General features: G+C 40.7%; 1 protein-coding gene across 4 annotated transcripts in view; it reads right to left on the reverse strand.

Annotated features, from left to right (window-relative positions):
• Positions 1-310: 310 nt before the first annotated feature.
• Positions 311-18,582, reverse strand: part of APAF1 (apoptotic peptidase activating factor 1) — a 68,259-nt gene continuing 49,987 nt past the window's right edge. For 3 of the 4 annotated variants that reach the window (XM_045826648.1, XM_045826650.1, XM_045826649.1), the window contains exons 22-27: positions 15,949-16,074; positions 11,020-11,139; positions 10,584-10,709; positions 8,780-8,905; positions 6,336-6,482; positions 311-2,006 (exon numbers count right to left, since the gene is read on the reverse strand). In XM_045826648.1, the coding sequence (XP_045682604.1) occupies positions 1,860-2,006; positions 6,336-6,482; positions 8,780-8,905; positions 10,584-10,709; positions 11,020-11,139; positions 15,949-16,074 (792 nt within the window). In that variant the 3' untranslated portion in view covers positions 311-1,859. The remainder of the gene's footprint in view (positions 2,007-6,335; positions 6,483-8,779; positions 8,906-10,583; positions 10,710-11,019; positions 11,140-15,948; positions 16,075-18,582) is intronic. The other variant, XM_045826651.1, reaches the window with a different exon arrangement.

The following is an 18,582-nucleotide window of genomic DNA, read 5'->3' on the forward strand; positions in this document are numbered from 1 at the left end:
GCATGGATGGAGCTGGAAAGCATTATGCTAAGCGAAATAAGCCAGGCAGTGAAAGACAAATACTCTATGATCTCACCTTTAACAAGAACCTAATCAACAAAACAAAGAAACAAGCAAAATATAACCAAAGACACTGAAATAGAGAACAGGCTGACAGTGTTCAGAGGGGAGAGGGGAGGGAATTTCAGGGGAAAAGGGGAAGGGTTTACAGGAACAAGTATAAATGACACATGGACAAAAACTAGGGGTGGGTGGAAATGGGAGGGAGATGGGGAGGGCTGGGTGGGTGGGCTGGGACTGGAGTAAAAGATAGAAAATTGTACTTGAACAATTAAAATAAAGTTTAGAAAAATAAAATCAATTTTAGGTAAAAAGAGATAGGAAGGTGTGTGTGTGTATTTGAGAGAGACACAAATGATAAAGCAAATGAGGTAAAATATTAGTGACAGATACAGAGTATCAGGCATTTTTTGTATTATTCTTATTCTTTAAACATTTTTGTACATTTTAACTGCCTTCCAAATAAAATGTAAAATATTTGATCTAAAAAAAATTTTAAGTAAAATAAAAAATTGGTTCACAGCCTACCTACTGTTAACCCTAATACCCTGTTATAGCAACAAAAATGTTTGAATTCTGGTTGTTTTTTTATGTGACAACCACATCTACTGTTAATTTATCAGCATTTCCCTTAATAAATTTCTGGAAAAATGTTTAGCTTTAAGCTACAATTAAGGTTCCTAATCAAGAGGTGAGAAAAACTGATTATTGATGCCGCTGGGCTTCTCCCCTGTCAGAAGCTATCTTTTCTGATTAACCAGGTAGGGAGGGAGGGAGGGAGGGGAAGCAGATTAGGAGAGAAGGCAGGCAGACTGGTTGGGGGGTAAAAGGTGCACCATCTGAAGTCACAGTGACTTCTGGTTCTGAAATTCACTAAGAGAACAGCACTAGCAATGCCATTCATCTAAAAGTAAATGGAATTAGAAGAAAATGACTTCTTACCATTTTATATTTCTTAGAAAAAATCTGTTATTAAAACTTATTACAATTGGCTTCTCCCCAGTTAATCTGGTTTATTAATATTTTACTGTGGAGATATTGCTTTTAAAAAGAGAAAAAAGTGAAGATTAAGAAAAAGGTCTGGTACGTAAAAAAGTCAGAGAGCAGGAGGGCGTGCAGCTCAGAGGCTGACCACTGGAGTCCAGCTGCGGCGCCGGCTGCCTCAACTAGTGAGAAAAAGATAGACCAGTAAAATCTCCTCTCTCCAACACACACGATTTTTATTGCACAGAAAGAAATTTTGAAATCCAAGACTCACTTATCTGGTGAATTAAAGGAAATACTGCAAATTTTGCACACAGACACAATATTTTTAAAGCAAATTTAAGGGGTGCAAATAAGCTCCCAGATTGTATTTGGGAAAACTACACCCCGGTGGGGTACGTGTGGCGTGGCCGGAAAGCAGGCCACTGCTAGTCTGAGGCACGGGCCGCATAATGCGCATATTAAAAACCACATATTTCCTTCAAATTATCCTCATTAATTATGTCAACCAATTTGAATGTATCAAGAGATCATTTTGCCAACAGTATAATAAGGAACATATTTACATTTTCATTTGCATCTTAAAGACAAATTGTTAAAAATAATGATGATGATTATGAAAAACAAGATTAAAAGTGTGTTCATTTGGGAAAAAGCTACATTAGTATTACTCACCCAACCACAAACACTTTTGTAGTGAATAACAATACTGCAAAACAATTCACAGCTTTATAAAAAGTCGGAATACAAGTTCATCACAATTTTTTCCAAGTCAAAATTTAAAAAGGTTCAACTTACATTAATGCTTAACTATTTTACTCTAAAGTCTGTAAAATATATAAAATGCCAAGATTATCAACAGTCACATATGTTTTGAAGTCAGGGGCCACATGTATTTTCTTAAGGTTGGTTCCATTTGTGTAGAAGGTCTGTGAGGATTCCCCTGTGACGACATTCCACCACTGTGCAGAGAGAAGTAAAATTCCCATTAGACTGGTGATTATTACACTGTACGACAGTCTGTAGCACCAGCCATACGGGGTGTGTGCTGCACCCTATCACGTTCCCATGCCCGAACTTTAAGCAAACAGCAGGAAAGCAGTCTAAGGTTTAATACTGAATGCAGTTACTACCAATCAGATCAGCCTTTCCTGATCAACCCTGAGGACTGTCTCCCAGCAACTCTACACTTACCTGCACCCAAGGCATGCTGAAGAAACATGCAGCTGGTCAAGAGCATCAGACACAAGGCCGCACAAAGTCCACTAGGGCCATGGCTGCACTGAGCTCTCCCGTCTGCGGGCCTCAGTGGTACGGACAGAAGAATGCCTTCTCTTCTCTAAAAATGGCCCTTTGCAGACAAGAGCTGGTATTCTGGCAGACATCGACACCATTCATAATCTGGGCTACAGGACAGACTGTCCTCTCTACTGAATCTTCCCTTTCACTAGGAGTGACTCAAGAGCTGATGACCAAGTCTCAATATAAAACACTCTATGTATGTACGTGCTAAACAAACAGTGAACACCTCAAATATAGCAGGTACTCTGGCAAAGTCCTTCCTTTCTCCTCCTAAACACTGAATTCGCTAAGATTATAACGATATATATAGTCGTCCTGAGATACAGTGAATACACAATAAGTGAACCGTGATATAGTGAGGGACAACTGTATACTTCACTGGTGAGTACCCATATAGAATTGTGTATGTTGTTAAAATTACGTAGGTTTAAGAGTATAGAAAGTGTTTAAGAGCATATGAAGTGTTTATAAGAGTGTGGGGAAGATTAATAAGAGAGTGGGAAAAATTTATAGGAGTGTGGGAAGGGTTTATAAAGTCTTAAAATATATATAAATAATAAAATAAATATAACGCCGCTACCTCACAGATTTTCACCTATCGAGGGGGTCTCTGGAATGTAACTCCCGCGATAGGTGAGGAATCACTGTATATTCATTTACCACATGGAGATCATAAAGCTTACTTATATGTCACAGCTAAAATGAGGGCAACAGAGACACCGTACGTGAACACCTTTTGAAAAGGGCTCAGGTCCATCCAGATCCTGAGCACTATGAACGCAGTAGCGGTGTGACTCACTTTTGCGTCCATGGCAGTGCCTCGCATTCTACCTTGTGCATCTGACTGAGACGGTTTCCACGCTCCCTACCAGTAATAGTAACTGGTAAAAGTACACCCCGTGCACTTGAGTAAACCTCGCTGAAGCAACATGGACTAACTTGAAATCTTCCACAACTGACACTTTTGCTTTGTAAAATACCAACGTAATCAAGACGGCAGTGGACACATTCCACCTGCTTGAGAGAAGAAATCAGTTTTCAGCTGCTGGGGCAAACCACAGAGGCAGTGGGCCCTGTGGGACCACCCAGGAACTGCCTCAATGTAAACAGAAGGAAACCAGGGTTCCGAGAGAAGGGAGGCCTCATCACCCCAGATGACCATGCCAGCAGGTGGCAGAGGTGCCACGGTCTCTGGCTTCCCCATCAGTGCTCCCACCAGCTGTCCTCTGTTAAAACAGACCACTCTACTTGGAAACACACCAGCCACTAATCTGAGTACATGCTAAAAAGCAGTGATATAAAAGTGATAGCTAATACAGGGGATTTTTAGGGCAGAGAAACTATTCTGCAATGATGGACACATGCCATTATACATTTGTCAAAATTCAGAGAATGAACAACACCAAACGTGAACCCTGATCCATGGGTTTTGGGTGATGAGCATGTGTCAATGAACACTCATCAATGGTAACACGTACCATTCTGGGGTGGGGTGTTGGCGGGGGGTGGGGAGGTTGTGTATGCGTGGGGGCAGGGCTGGGTACATGCTGCTCAATTTTGCTGTGAACCTAAAACTGCTCTAAAAAATAAAGTGAATTTTTAAAAATAAATCGCAGCTAACACTTACTCAGGGCACACTATGTGCTACTGTTTATAAGTGCTTTAATTCTCCCAACCCTATAGGTAGAAATTATGGTGCCCATTTTACAGATAAGAAAATAGAGGCACAGTGAGTTTAAATAACCTTGTGATTAATAAATATATTAACTTAACAAAGCAAATGAGTAGCAGAGCCAGGCACTGATCTCGGGTGGTGGGCCCCGGGGCTCACCCTCCTGACCACCCCGCTCTGCTGCCTGTAAGTAATGCAGGGTTGCCACCCTGCACTCATGGCCATGTATTCCATATTTTAAATCAGCTTTTCTCCTCATGACTATGAATTGATGTGGGTTTCTTATCATTCTAACAGTGTATACCCTGTGGCATAACACAGGTAAACAGCTAAATTACAGTATTTTTAAAATTTACAAGTAGGAACAATTTTGTAAGTTAAGTGCTTTTTAGCTACTGGATACCTACTTTATCTTATTGACATTCAATTTATACAGCTTGGATTCTAAAGTAAACACACTCAAAAGGCCTATTTTCTTGGACACTACAGCAGCTGCTCCTTTTTACTTTTAATTTGCTCTGTGCGCGGACATCTCATTAACATGCCGGGTGGGGGCTGGGTGGGGGCTGGCAGGGCTCGATCACCATCAGCCTCACCAGAGGGCGGAGCAGCCTGACTGTCACAGACAGAGACCGAATACACAGGTGATAGGCTCTTCCGCCCTTAAGGCCTTAGCCTCGACAATACAGCTATCTATTCTGCTGCTGTATTTCAAGGCTCTCCAAGAACTCTGGAAATCTGGTCACTGATCTCCATCACATCTTGTAAGCCAGACTCCAGATTACCGAACAGCCTCCGAGGGGCCCCAGAGCATCAAGTGACGTGGTCTCTAGAAGCTCAGTGTGTCACAGCAGTTTTTTTGCTGTTAATAAAGAGCAGGCAAGACTCCCAGCTCCCAACACAAAAAATACCAATGCTGCCATTCTAAGCACCATCCTCAGAGCTGACTAAATTCATCCTTATGTTAAAGGAGGACAAATGGTGACAGCCTCCCAATTCCCCAGTGAGTAAGTTAGGCGGGCCAAAGGAAGACAGGTTAATGCAACATGCTGTACAGTATTGTATTTTAAATGTAAACTTGCACAGGGATCCTAATGCACATCCTCCCATAGAGCTAAAAACTGCTCTCTTATTTATCTTTTTTGATAAGCTACATCTTTATGTTGAATAAAATTACAATTACATGGGTCTCATATTATCAAAAACTTCAACTCATTCATGCAAATATTTTTTAACATCTACATTGTTTTAGAAGATTAGAATCCTCTCCTACACTTGAATGTCTTCAGTAAGAGATAACAGTATCAGAAGATCTAATTTACTAGGGATCTATTTAAAGTGGTCAGTACAACAAATAGCATTATCTTCGACCCCTTTCCTAAGCAAACCACTATTCCAAACTCTCACCTCAATCATCCCCCTCCACAGGCGGCCTCTGCTAACTCCTGAGGGTAGAATGTTCGCTCCTCCCCTTTGTGCCTTTACTCTCCATATGCAAACGTTCCCAGAACCCCTCCTACACTTCAGAGATTTTATGTGTTTACTGTCTGCTTCCCCCATAGGCTGTAAGGCACCAGCTGGCAGGAACCAAGTTTAAAACTTGTGCCACACAGCAGTGTCTCAGCACACAGTGGACACTTAACACATCTTATTGAGTGGATGGATTGACAGATGCAAGCGCCAAAAAATGACCCTGAGGCTCCACGACACTCAAGCCTTGGCCACTGCAGTCACTCCTGAGTTTATACATGCCAACTTACTACACAATTTTAGGGAAGACACAACAGTTCTTTGTGATGCTCCAAGAACATCACTTTTCTCATTCATAAACCAAAGATAATAAAACTTAAGCCTCACAAAACTGGCTAATGAAATGATGTAAGTAAAGCATTTTGTAAACTATAAAAGCAATATGCTCCCACCAGTGTTATTAATACTACTACCATTACTACTAATACTGAAAATCTCAGAAATTTTTTTAAAGACTTTCAACCCAAATAGTTAATAATTATGAGGTAGAAATAAAATGAAGTTAAATGCCCCACTCTCTAGTCATTCTGATCTTCTAAGACTTTGTACGGGGCAGCCTGAGAGCTACGGACCGAGAACATCCCCAGCACTGCTGCCCAAACTTCTGAGGCCCGCGGAAAGCAGCCTTGCATCTCTCCGTCTCCTCCCCACAAAACGGGGACAACGGGAGCTGCCCTTGCACTCTGCTGGGCTGTACGAGGACCAGCTGAGACACAGGAAGGAAAAACAGCTTGGAAAATGGGACACAGGCTGTTCTCTTCTTTCACAGTCTTTAGCGCACGCTTACCTTAAGATAGCCCCCAGCAGAGACGAGCATTTTGCTATCTGGAGAAAAGCAGAGGTCGGTCACCCAGCCTCCGTGGGTAGCGGCTCCTTCTTCTGTGGAAATCGGAGCACATAAATGAAGCAGCTCCCCGTTGGACACATTCCATATCTATGCAGACATGAAACACAAAATTCATTACCAGGGTTACCCAGAAATCTGTTATATATTTCTATCTCCTATGAAACATATTTGGAAATCAAGTTAGTGATACCTTAGGAATTTTTTTAGATCGTAATCTCTCCTGTTCAAATTTTTAAAAAACACTTTATTTTTAATATTTATCATGGACTGTATTCCAAAAAATAATACTATGGCACTTTTCATCTAATAAAGAGAGGATGATGAGAGAAACAAGACATAAACTAGACCTAACATATGTCTAAACCAAGACATAAACTAGACCAAACTACCTCAAAAAAAAAAAAAAAAGAAATGTTGCTCCAATAAATTTAATTTTTAAAAAAGAAATTCTAGTCTAAGATCTATCACTTAGAATGTGGTAGATGTCATTCAAACATGTTAAGTATGTATTTTAAACACTGAGTTAAAAAAAAGAAAACATAAGTCCCAGGATGGATACATATATACACGGAGAGATAGTATTTTACTAGACTCTCATAAACAACCTAATTACTTACAGATGCTAATATTTCTATTTATTTCCAGTGACAATATATAAGCAGTACTCTAATTTCTCAAAGAATTGCCTATCCTATTAAAAATAGAGCCATAAAAATATCAAAGTCATCATTTGTAAATGTATTAGAAAATCCAAAATGACATGCTGCAATCTAAAACAGTCAAACTCATAAAACAGAACATTGAATGGTGATCATCAGGGGCTAAGAGGAGGAGAAAATGGGAAGGTTATGGCCAAAAGATGCAAAGTTTGTTATGCAAGACATATACACTGTATTGTGTATTTCAAATTTTGGTTTTTTTAAAGATTTTATTTATTTATTTTCAGAGAGATGGGAAAGGAAGGAGAAAGAGAGGGAGAGAAATGTCAATCAATGTGCAAAAGATACATCAACCGGCTGACCTGGCCAGCAACCCAGGCATGTGCCCTGACTGGGAATCGAACCAGTGAGGTTTCTGTTCACAGGCCGGTGCTCAATCCACTGAGCCACACCAGCAAGGGCGTGTGTATTTAAAATTGTCTAAGATGAAGGTACACCTTATGGGAAGTGTTATTACCACAGACAAGAAAAATAACAAAGAGGATGGGAGGGAACTTTGGGAGGTGATGAAGATGTCCATGGCCTGACGGAGGATGGTGTCAAGGGTGTACACTTACCCCTAAACTCACTGAATTGAAGGAATACAAATGAATGGATGACGAATGAATGAATGAATAAACAAACAAATAAGGCCATAAAAGTACCAAAAAAAAAAAAAAGAATCAAATGGAAAAACTCATTAGAAAGAATTCAGTAAGACAGCTAGATATAAGATAAAGTGGCAGTTTTTTCCTTCAGGGGTTTCTGAAAAATGAAACCCTGCCTCACAACCAGTAAAGAAGCCCCTTCATCCCCAAGATGAGGGCTTAGCAAAACGAATGTTCCCAAAACAGCCGTGCCACTTCAGAGGATGTGGCATTTATGAGAACGGTATAGAGGAGATTGTGTAGTCCTCAAGCAGGAGAATCTTCTTCCTGGAAAGCCTGTCTGAGAACGCCTGTGCTCCTGCCAGCTGCACACTCTCTCATTCTTCAGCATTACATAGCTATGCCTTGAATTTTATATCCTTCTTTGAAAAAAAAGGAAGGAAGGAAGGAAGGAAGGAAGGAAGGAAGGAAGGAGGGAAGGAGGGAGGGAGGGAGGGAGGGAGGGAGGGAGGGAAAGGAAGGAAGGAAGGAAAAAATAAAAAACGAGACTCTCCTCCCATCGAGTGTCCGATCCTCTGACACACCCGGAGGCAGGCGGTCCCACGGGGACGGCCACCGGCCCCACTGTCAATCTCAACTAGCTAATGGGTCTGGTGCTTAAAGAGAGGTTTTCTGTCAGTGCTGAAAGCGGCAGAATATGCACTTCATTTATGATCTAGATAATGATTTACAAAATTATTTTTCTCATATTCTGCCACTAAAAACAACCTTTGGTTCAGGTCCAAGAATTAAGATGACTCATTCTCAAGCTAACAGCAGAGAACCAACTGCTAATAACTAGGGCATCTGCCTCCTCACATACAGAGGAAGTGCTTCACTCTAACATGAATTCTTCTCTGCAGTCGAGTGCAGCTATGAACATACCGTGCACACAAAACAAAACAAAGAATGCGTCCTCCATCCAGAACCCAGGGCCGGGGCTTCCTTGTCACGCTAACAAAGGTCCCCAAAGCGGTGCAGAGGGCTTGCCCAAGCTACATACACGAAGAGCAGTCCTTCGTGTCCCCAAACACCCTACCCTGATTTCTCCATTGTCATCTCCAGTTGCCAACAGGGTACTGTCCACAGAGAAGGCAGAGCAGCGCACACAGCCTTTGTGGCCCTCCAATTCATGAAGAGGGGAAGGGAGTTCGAAGCTCCAAATCTGGAAGATAATTAGGATTGTTTAGGAGCAGTAAACACATTCAAAATAAGCCTCTGCAAACCCTGCCTAGAGTGCTAGTTAGCCACCGAGTCAATCATATACAAGTTCCAGCTTTTGACAGTTCACAAACTTCCATGGGAGGCCCAAGGTCCCACTGACAACCTAGCTCGTTTTTCAGTTTCTCTTCAATTACTCATGTTCGAGTCAGCTCAAGGATCAAAGTTCTTAACTTTCCATTTAGAAGGACGAACAGTGAATGAGTTAAGAATGGTCTGTAGTGCTGAAGCAGACTTGACTGTGAGTCCTGGCTCCACTATTCACTAGTTCCTTGTGGCCTAGGACAACCCACGTAAGATGCTGCAGCTTCAGTTTCTGCATCTGTGAAATGGGGACATTTCACAACAGCACCTATGATGTGAAGATTAAATAATAGAGACTGAAATTCCTAGCACAGGGCCTAACGTATGACAAGTGTTCCTCAAAGGGTAGTCACTAGACTATCCTACGATCCTGGCAGTCAAATGCAGTTCTTTCCCTTCCAACATTCTCCCTTATGGTTTTGTCACCACCATCCGACATGCATATGCTGAAAACTACCAACTTCCAGTAAGATCTGGTGGTATAAATATGAACTGGGTGCACTTGAAAAGTTTGTAATTTGAATACTGGCTTATGAATGGTTAAGTGAACAGTTGTGTGAAGTAAATACTCTAATAAATGTGAGTAATCTGTAATGGGCACAGTGACAGTGAAGCAGCTAATCCTGCCTGAGGGCCAGAAAGGGTTTACTCAAGAGCTGACATCAAATCTAGGTCTGGAAGGATGAGTCACAATGTTTCAGGGTAAAAAAGGAAAAAAAGGCTGTGTAGAGTCACAGTTAACAGTGGGCACAAAAAGATGGAGAGAGCAGGAGCCTGACACAGAGGGAACAATGTAGCAGAAAGAGACGGTGATGAGCCGAGACTCTGGCTTACAAACCATCAGGTCACAGAGGTGTTTCAGCAGGGATGCAGACAGCAGTGCAGGGAGATACACTGGAGGAGGTACAGGCTACCAGCGAAGGAAGCGAGTATAGTCTTAATGGTGGGAGCAAGGAGGAGAGGAGGATCCAAAAGACACTGAGAAGTAATGAACAGAACACAAAAGGCAGGACAGAGTCCCAGGCAATTCCAAGGTTTGTGGTTTGGGAAGATGGGTCAATAATAGTGCCATTAACAAAGATGGATAAAAAAAAGAGAACAGAGTACTCAACATCCCCAAAAGGCAGCATCATTTCACTGGAGTGTGATTTCTCAGAAGCATCAACTTTATATCAATTACATAAAAACTTACTGTGAATATGCAATTCAATTACATAAAAACTTATATCAATTACATAAAAACTTACTGTGAATATGCAACATAAACCCCCTTCAATGCTTTTTATTGACTATAATATGCCTTTGATTGTATTTCATTAGTAACAAACAAAAAGTAATCAGTAAGGGAGAAATCGAAAGTCCTTAATGTCATTCATTTAATCTGTTTGACACCAACTAAACTGCCAATGGGAATCCTCCAAAAACAAAACATGACAGACATGCAAACTGAAACTCATTCACATTGTACACTATTTGGACCCATAACCCATAGCCAATACCCAAGTTTCATGCATGCACATTTCAACTGACCCACCCACCTTTGCAGTCTTGTCAGCAGAGGTAGATGAAAACTTGGTAGCATCGGGAGAAATGTCACAAGAAAGGACTGTATCCTGGTGACAGACAAAGTCTTTCTCTACTTTCCCAGTAGTGATATTCCATACCTTCAAAGAAAAACTCACAAGTTGACACTTAAGAACATTTTATATTACTGAACATAATCAGCTAGGAGACAGACCTATAAAACAAGAGCCTTAGCACAATTGTGGTTTGACCTCTTTACGTGCCCTTTTAGTACAAAAGCTCATGCGCACAAAGCAGATACAGGTGAATGCAGTAAACTTACAACAAGCATGAGAAAACAAATGTCAATATGTAAGTAGTGACTTATCATCCACCTGCTTTTGATTGTCAGGATACAATCACTGCAACATTAGAATACTTTTTAAAAAAGAAATGTGTTCTTCAAATTACCTTCACCGTGCCATCAAATGACCAGGAGAGCAGTCTTGAATTTTTCAAGAGCCTAAAGTCTTTCACTGTTTCCTGGTGAGCTTGCAGAGAGATATAGTCCTCTGATTGCCAATTCCATACCTGAATATCAAAGAAGTAAGTGTTATAACCCTCTCTCCATAATATCCCACTGGAGGGGTAGGGAAGAATGTGCTCACTGTCCAAAGTCTTTTTTTATTATTAAGAGTTTATCTGAGTCACATTGAAGACATATATGCCTGGGAGCAAGATCTCAAATGCTCCCGTTTAAAGTCTTTTATCCTCGCTGCATTTCAGTAAAACAAAGAAGAGTACCCAGAAAGAATATGGTGTCCCCGTTTTATAGACAGAGAAGAGAAAATAACTGAAGGTTAAATAAGTTGACTAGGAGTAAAATAAAATACTTTTCCTCCTAAATAAAATTTGTTTTCTTTATTTTCTTGGAGAGCAGTTAATTATACCAGAAGATGGAGAAAAGCCACACAATATGCTAGTGAGCTCACCACCTGATTACATTTTCCAGGGACGACTATCCCAATCACATATTCACAGATTTCAACCTCACAACCAGGCAAGTCTGCAGATTCTAGCTCCACTAAAGCTACTGAATCCTATTGGCCCTTGCCTGGCAAGGTCAACTGACCAAGAGCAGCTTCAAACAAGATCATGGAATTTCCAAGCTTCAGAGATCTTAGCTATAACCTAAAGCAATCCTCAAAAATGACAAAAGAGGTGATATAGTGCATTATTTTTCACATGGAGCTCCAGGAAGAACTCCTCAGGCGAAAGGGAAGGAGAAACTGAAATAATACAAGTGACTGGCACAAAATAAGCCATACAAACACACATGAGGCACACAAACAGAAAGTTCATTTCTATGCCATGTCCATGTACGGAACCCTTAATTACTAAATGAAAACAACTATATTAAGAGCCTTTTAATTCTTAACTTGAAGTGAATTTAACAAATATTTATTTAGCACCTATATGTGAGGCAAATATGAATGAAACAAGAACCTAACATTAAGAAACTTAAGGGTCTAGCAAAGAAAATGAGATATGCCAAAAACAAACAATAGAAGTTCTAGCGACACCAATAACAGTTCTGTGGAATGCAACAAAGCAATTCCTTGGAGGAGACTTGATTGAGGGAACACATGCAAAGCAGGCTTGAGGAATGGGTTGGAAGTGTGACTCACACACTGTGGAGGGCTTTCAAAAAAAGGAAATGAACGCCAACAGTTACAACACAGGAGGAGGAAATGTGGAAAGATTATATAGGCCAAAATCTGGCTGGAGTACAGGGTGTGAAAAAGGAGCAGTGGGGGAAAAAGGTTGGGAGGATATTCGACAAATATTGCCGAGAGCCCAATAAGGTTTGATTTGTGGGCTGTGGATGGTGAGGCAGGCTCCAACAGAATTTTCTTCCTTCCACTTTTAAAAAGCAGCCACCATCACAGGTACACATATTAGTAATATTCTAGATCTGGTTGTGACTCATGAAGGCTAAACAATAGAAATGTCTTTGAGGTTTTTCCTAATAGGCTTAGGCAAAATTGTAAAAGAAACAACACCTCCCCCTTCCCCCCATCTCTCCCCCTTTCTCCTCCACAAGTAGCAGCCAGCCTCCTGGCCCCACCCTCAGAATCGCTGCATCTCTGCCATCAGTGCAAGTGCACACTCACAGAAGCAGGGCAGCAGGATAGCAGGATGGGGAATCTCCTATGAGAGCAAGAGGAGCTGGGAAGTGAGAATAACTTCAAGGGAATGAATTGGGAATTTCAGTATTTTAAGACCAGTGAGATATATCGGGGGGAAGCGGAAGAAAGATAGGCTTTTCTGCAACCCCCTCCCCCAAACCATGTCAGAAAGGAAAGGCACTTGTGCAAAGAAACATAAAATACCCGACCTGGACCATTCTCACTAGGAACTTTCCAGTTCCCTCCTCCAACCTTCTGGGCTTTACTGGACCAGAGGATGAAACACAACTCATATTTCTAAAAATAATCTAACACCAATCCTGAAAATACTCCTAGAAATTATTTTTCCCTCTAGCTGAGAATATCTGATCTTCAGGCAGGTCATAAAACCTACAAATTTAGCTTCTGACAGAAATGCTACACAGTATATAATGTCTCGGCAGAATTTCATCAGATGTAGTTTAGTTTTACCCATTTCAAAGCCATCTGGAAAGGAAGAAAGATGAATATTACACTGAGTTTCACAGCTAATACCTCAGTATCATGGGAGCCTATAATAAACAGGTTTCTATACTGAAGCCAAATTTCTTTCTAATCATATAGGCTCACAAAGACGTAACATAGTTTTTTTCCAAAATAGCTTTTAATAGTGTAAATCATTTTTCCTTATTATTATCACCACCGTAAGAAATATATATATATATATATTTACATGCATATACATATAGATATTAATCTAAAACTATATAGTAACTTCCATTGGACATATGTGTTCATCTCCTTCACTTCTAAAACCTTACAAAAGAGACAAAGACAAGAGAATGGCAAAGATAAAACATTGGAGCTGGAAAGCAGAAGACAACTGACTTAGCAGAACCAAGAAAATAGAATCCTAAAAGCATTAAAGAAAGACAAAAGCAACGAAGTTAACACTACAGAACTGCCAAGTACTCAGAAATGTAGGTCATTAAGTACACCCAGAGGTGGGAAGGAGGGTGGGGCTAAGAACGGAAGTATTAGGAATTCTGGGAAAATAGCAGCAGAGCAGGCAGTTTTCCTTTTTTAATCTCCCCAAAGCCTCCACTGAGAGCTGACAAAGCAACTAAAAAAGCAAACCCAAATGCACAGACAACATTCACAAGATCGTGTTAACTGACGAAGTATCCCCACAAACCCTAAGGTGCAAGAGAGGGAGGCAAACTGAGAGCTCCCAGATTAAAGGGTAATAGCATCTGCGTGGGAGGGAGCAGAGGGAAGCCTGGGAAACCTGACAGATCTAAGAGAGAAAAATCCAGAAAGAACCAAGTGACATTCACTGAGAAGTGCAGTGGACCAACAGAGGAGCAGCAGAAACTAAGTGCAAGGCCACTGTGGTTAGTCCGGAAGGGCCAAGCAGTCTGGACCCCACGAACTCTCAGAATTAACCTGGCCAATCCTACAATGAGGAGAAACTACTGGGAATAGAATCCAAATTGAGTAGAACAAGGATGATGGCAGCAAAGAAAAGAGAAGGCCCAAATAAACTGAGGGAAGGGAACGGAGCCGAGAGATCTCAAAAGAACAGGCCCTATCTTCATGTTCTGTGAAAACACAGGAGGAGGCGCTACAGAGCTGCGAGGCTAGAAATGCTGGCCTCCCCACTCCTTCAAAGAGTTCAGGAAAGTTACTTTGTGCAAAAGAAAAAAATCGTAGTTGAATCCCAAAATTACTATGAGGAAAAAAACAGACTAAAGGGCAGAATAACGCCCCTACAGACACGGAAAGCAAACCTGAAAGAACAATCTCGGGATTAAAGGGCACCAGCATAACCAAGGGCAGCGTTAGAGGTGAGAACAGGGGTCAAGTGGAGGTTTACACTAAACACTGGGACCCTACACCCACCCCTGTTCTCTTCCTCCACTTGCCTCTAAGAACCTTCAGCCTCGTCTGACAAGGCCAAGACAAAAGACCTAAGGACACTGACAACAAAGGCTCCTCATTCAAATCACCGTTCAGAGAAGGTCTCAGCCAACACACAAAACTTACAGTCAGCCTTTCAGTGCCTATCTCTGGTAGCAAACGATCACTACACAGATGAAGATGGCCTTTAAAATAAAAGGCCAGCCCTGACTGGTGTGGATCACTGGGTTGGGCGTCATCCTGCAATCTAAAAGGTCACAGGTTCAATTCCTACTCAGGGCACATGCCTAGGTTGAGGGTTCGATCCCCAGTTAGAGGCATGCAAGAGCAACCAACCAATGTTTCTCTCCCTTTCTTTCTCCTTCTCTTCCTCTCTCTCTAAAAATAAATCAATAAAATCTTAATAAATAAATTTTTTAAAAGTCCAAAACAACCAAACAGAAGAAAACTAGGATAGGAGGGAATAGCAACTCTGCAGAAAAAATTAAATTTTCAGGAAAAAATTTAGATATAACTACATTATATCCAAGTATCAATTATGTATTTTATATATCCATCCACCCTCTGAGAAGATAGTTCATCTATGAAATGAAAGTGCAGTGCTCTTCAAAGGAAAAAAAAATACGAATGGACTCTCTGGCATTAAACATAAGGGGAGAAATAAAAAACTCAGTGAAAGGGTTAGAAGATAAAGCTGAGAAAAATTCTCAGAAAATAAAGCACAGTATAACAAAATAAAATGCAAAAAAAGAAAACTAGAATCTTCCAGAGAGAAAAATTAGGAACCAGAATTGCTTCAGACTTAAATGTGCATTAATACTTCAATAAAAATAAATTTTAAAAGAACATATAGTAGGCTTAAGGCCTCTATATCCACAATCCTTCATTATGATAAATTCTTCTTTTTCCACAAGACTTCATCCCTGTAATAAACATCTTATCCTTAAAGGAATGAGATTGTTTCAATGAGATTTTACTACTATAAAATTACATAAATGTAGCAAAAGATATATTTATTGATACAAATCAAAATATCCAGGTAGATAGGAGAATTCAAATAAATCCTTAATTTACAAAATAAAAAACTTTCCAGTAGAGGGTTCTAAGTCAAACTGCCAGCTTCACCCATAGAGAAGTATGAAACACAAATGGGTTTTATCTAAACTCACGTGCACAGTCTGACTGTGCGCCCCAAGTAACACTACATTGAAGAAATGTTTACACTCAGAGCATACCAGTTCTGAGCCATAAGCGAAGCGTTCCTTTGCTAGAGTTAGCATTACCTGTGTTAAGAGTTCACCTTCCCTCTCACCTGAATTGTAGAATCATCAGAGCTTGAGATTAGAGTCTTTCCATCAGCTGTGAACTGGATGTGCCATACAGGGTTCTTGTGTCCGATCCTGGATCGGAAGATCCTGTTGTTCGGAAGTTTTAAAATCTTCAGAGTAGAAAACCACAGAAAATTAATACAAAGAAAATCAGCGAGACCCACGCATTACACCCAAAAGATATTAAAGACACACAAACGGGTGGTACACATACATACACACACATCTACAGGCACACAGGAAGACCCTAAAACACTCACAGAATGACCACATGGCAGTAGGAACCAGTGGTCCTTCTGAGTAACTCAACTACCCAATTCGCCACACAAGTGGCAGTCTGGGTTCAGCCTCCAAAAAGAATATGACACTTAAGATGGATAAAAGAAACGAAAAAGAAAAAAATCCTGGATGAGAAACAAGGCAAGCTCTTTAGGAAACAATACCGAGACAGGGTAAGATAAAGGATAGTGAGGGAGACAGGTAAAGAAAAAGAGGGTATGAGCAGGCTGGAAGGCAGTGTACTGAGAAGACTTAGAAGTCCTAAAGACCAATATGCCAAATGCAGAGGCTAAGAAAGTAGTAACAAGAAATCAAAAGAAAACAAAGTGGTAACAGAACTAAAAAATGACATCAAAAAGGTTTAGAAATGAACTCATACCCCGCTCCTTTGGAAAAGTAAATGTGGTTTCTTTCCCCAAATTAAAATTACTCAAGGAAGTCTAAGGAAAATACAGATGATGCTAAAACAGGAAATTGTAGAAATTCAAATGAAATCTGCATATCTGAAAAAGGTCCCTTAAAAGCAAAGAGGATTGTGGGAATGTAAGCTTTCATGAATGAACAGGATGGACAATCTCACAGTTCCTATGGAGGGAGGGCCTAACAGTTGAGCACTGAGGCTCAGAGACAAGGGTTTGAATCCTAGGTCTGCCACTTACTGATCTTACAAAGGTGTGAAAACCAGGAGTTCAGACATCTGTAAAACAGAAATACTACCTAACATCCAAGCTCTTACAATAATTCAGTGAGAGCATATGGCACAATAAACACCTAATAAATGGTAGTTGTGGTTATCTGATGATACTAGACTGAATCACATAAAATTGCCACTTTATAGGTTTAAAACAGTCAAACATTAGTGATTTCACAAGGTTAATTTATGTTATTTATATTATTTGATGACGTTGAGGGGCATAAGGATTAGATTACCCCCTGCCCCAGGCAAGGATGGAAAAGCCCCATGTGGTACCTCTAACCCAGTCTCCAGCGCCAAGTACCGCCCTCCCCGACAGGATAGGGGGATGTGGATGAGGCACATGTGTGTTTCTTTAGTTATTTTCTTAAACTACCTAGAAGGCTATTTCAAGATACTGAGATAGTAAAAACAAAAAGAATGAAGTGCTGGCTTGACAAATTAAAAAAAAAAAGTGGAACCAAGGATCCTTTAAGAATAAATAGTAATACCTGTATACAACAGTTTGAGAGATGAGGCAGAGGGAAGGGTAAGGTTCACCCATAAATGTACGACCATTCCTTGCTTAACAAACATCCACAATACACTTTTTTCAGAGTAGCACCCATATTCACAATTAATTTTTCAGCTTAATAATTTTTTAAAATCCCAAAGCCTTAGCTCTGAATGCATGCAATGGCTGTGGCACACATATAATAATATTTCATCTTCCAAAAGCCTTCTTCTTCACTATGTATATAAACATATGAGGTCTGCCTAGAAAAAGTCCAGCCATTGTTAATATAATGAGAACGGTTTGCACAATATCAATGTAACCTGGCAGCCGAGGTGAGTGGACTGGAGTGTGCATGTGTGAACAATAACGACTTCACTGTACTAGTCAGTGGGGGCAGTAGATACCATAGACTGAACATGTGTGCTGTGTGGCCATTGCATTCAAAATGACCGAGTACAACAAAGAATCTGCATCCAATTTTGCGTTAAGCTTGAACATTCCTCCAAGGAAACTATTCAGATGATTCAGAAGGCCACAGCTATGGGCCAACTGATTGGCAGCTTCATCATAGCATGCCCACTCATGCCTCATTTCTCGTGCAGAGTTTCTGGTGAAACATCAAATCACCCACATGACTCAGCCCCACTATAGCCCAGATCTGATGCCCTACAAATTCTGCCTTTTCCCAAAACTAAAATCACCTTTGAAAGGGAAGAGATTTCAGACCATCAATGAGATTCAGGAAAACACAACGGGGCAGCTGATGGCAACTGGGAGAACTGTGTGAGGTCCCACGGTGCCTACTTTGAAAGGGACAGAGGCACCACTGTCCTACATACAATGTTTCTTGTGTCTTCTATTTTCTTCAGTAAATGTCTCTATTTTTCATATTACATGGCTGGATGTCTTCTGGACAGACCTCATATAGTCTCCTCTATCTGGGTCAATGTGGACTGGAGAATATTTGTGTAATTCCTTATGAAAATGAATCCAAAGTAAAATAAATGCAGCTATTAATACATTAAGAAATAATTTCAAGCCCTGGCTGGCGTAGCTCAGTGGATTGAGCACGGGCTGCGAACCAAAGCATCGCAGGTTCAATTCCCAGTCAAGGCACATGCCTGGGTTGCAGGCCACGGCCCTCAGCAA

Source organism: Phyllostomus hastatus, unplaced genomic scaffold, assembly GCF_019186645.2.
Source record: "Phyllostomus hastatus isolate PE091 unplaced genomic scaffold, TTU_PhHast_1.1 phas_scaffold_755, whole genome shotgun sequence".
Taxonomy (NCBI): domain Eukaryota; kingdom Metazoa; phylum Chordata; class Mammalia; order Chiroptera; family Phyllostomidae; genus Phyllostomus; species Phyllostomus hastatus.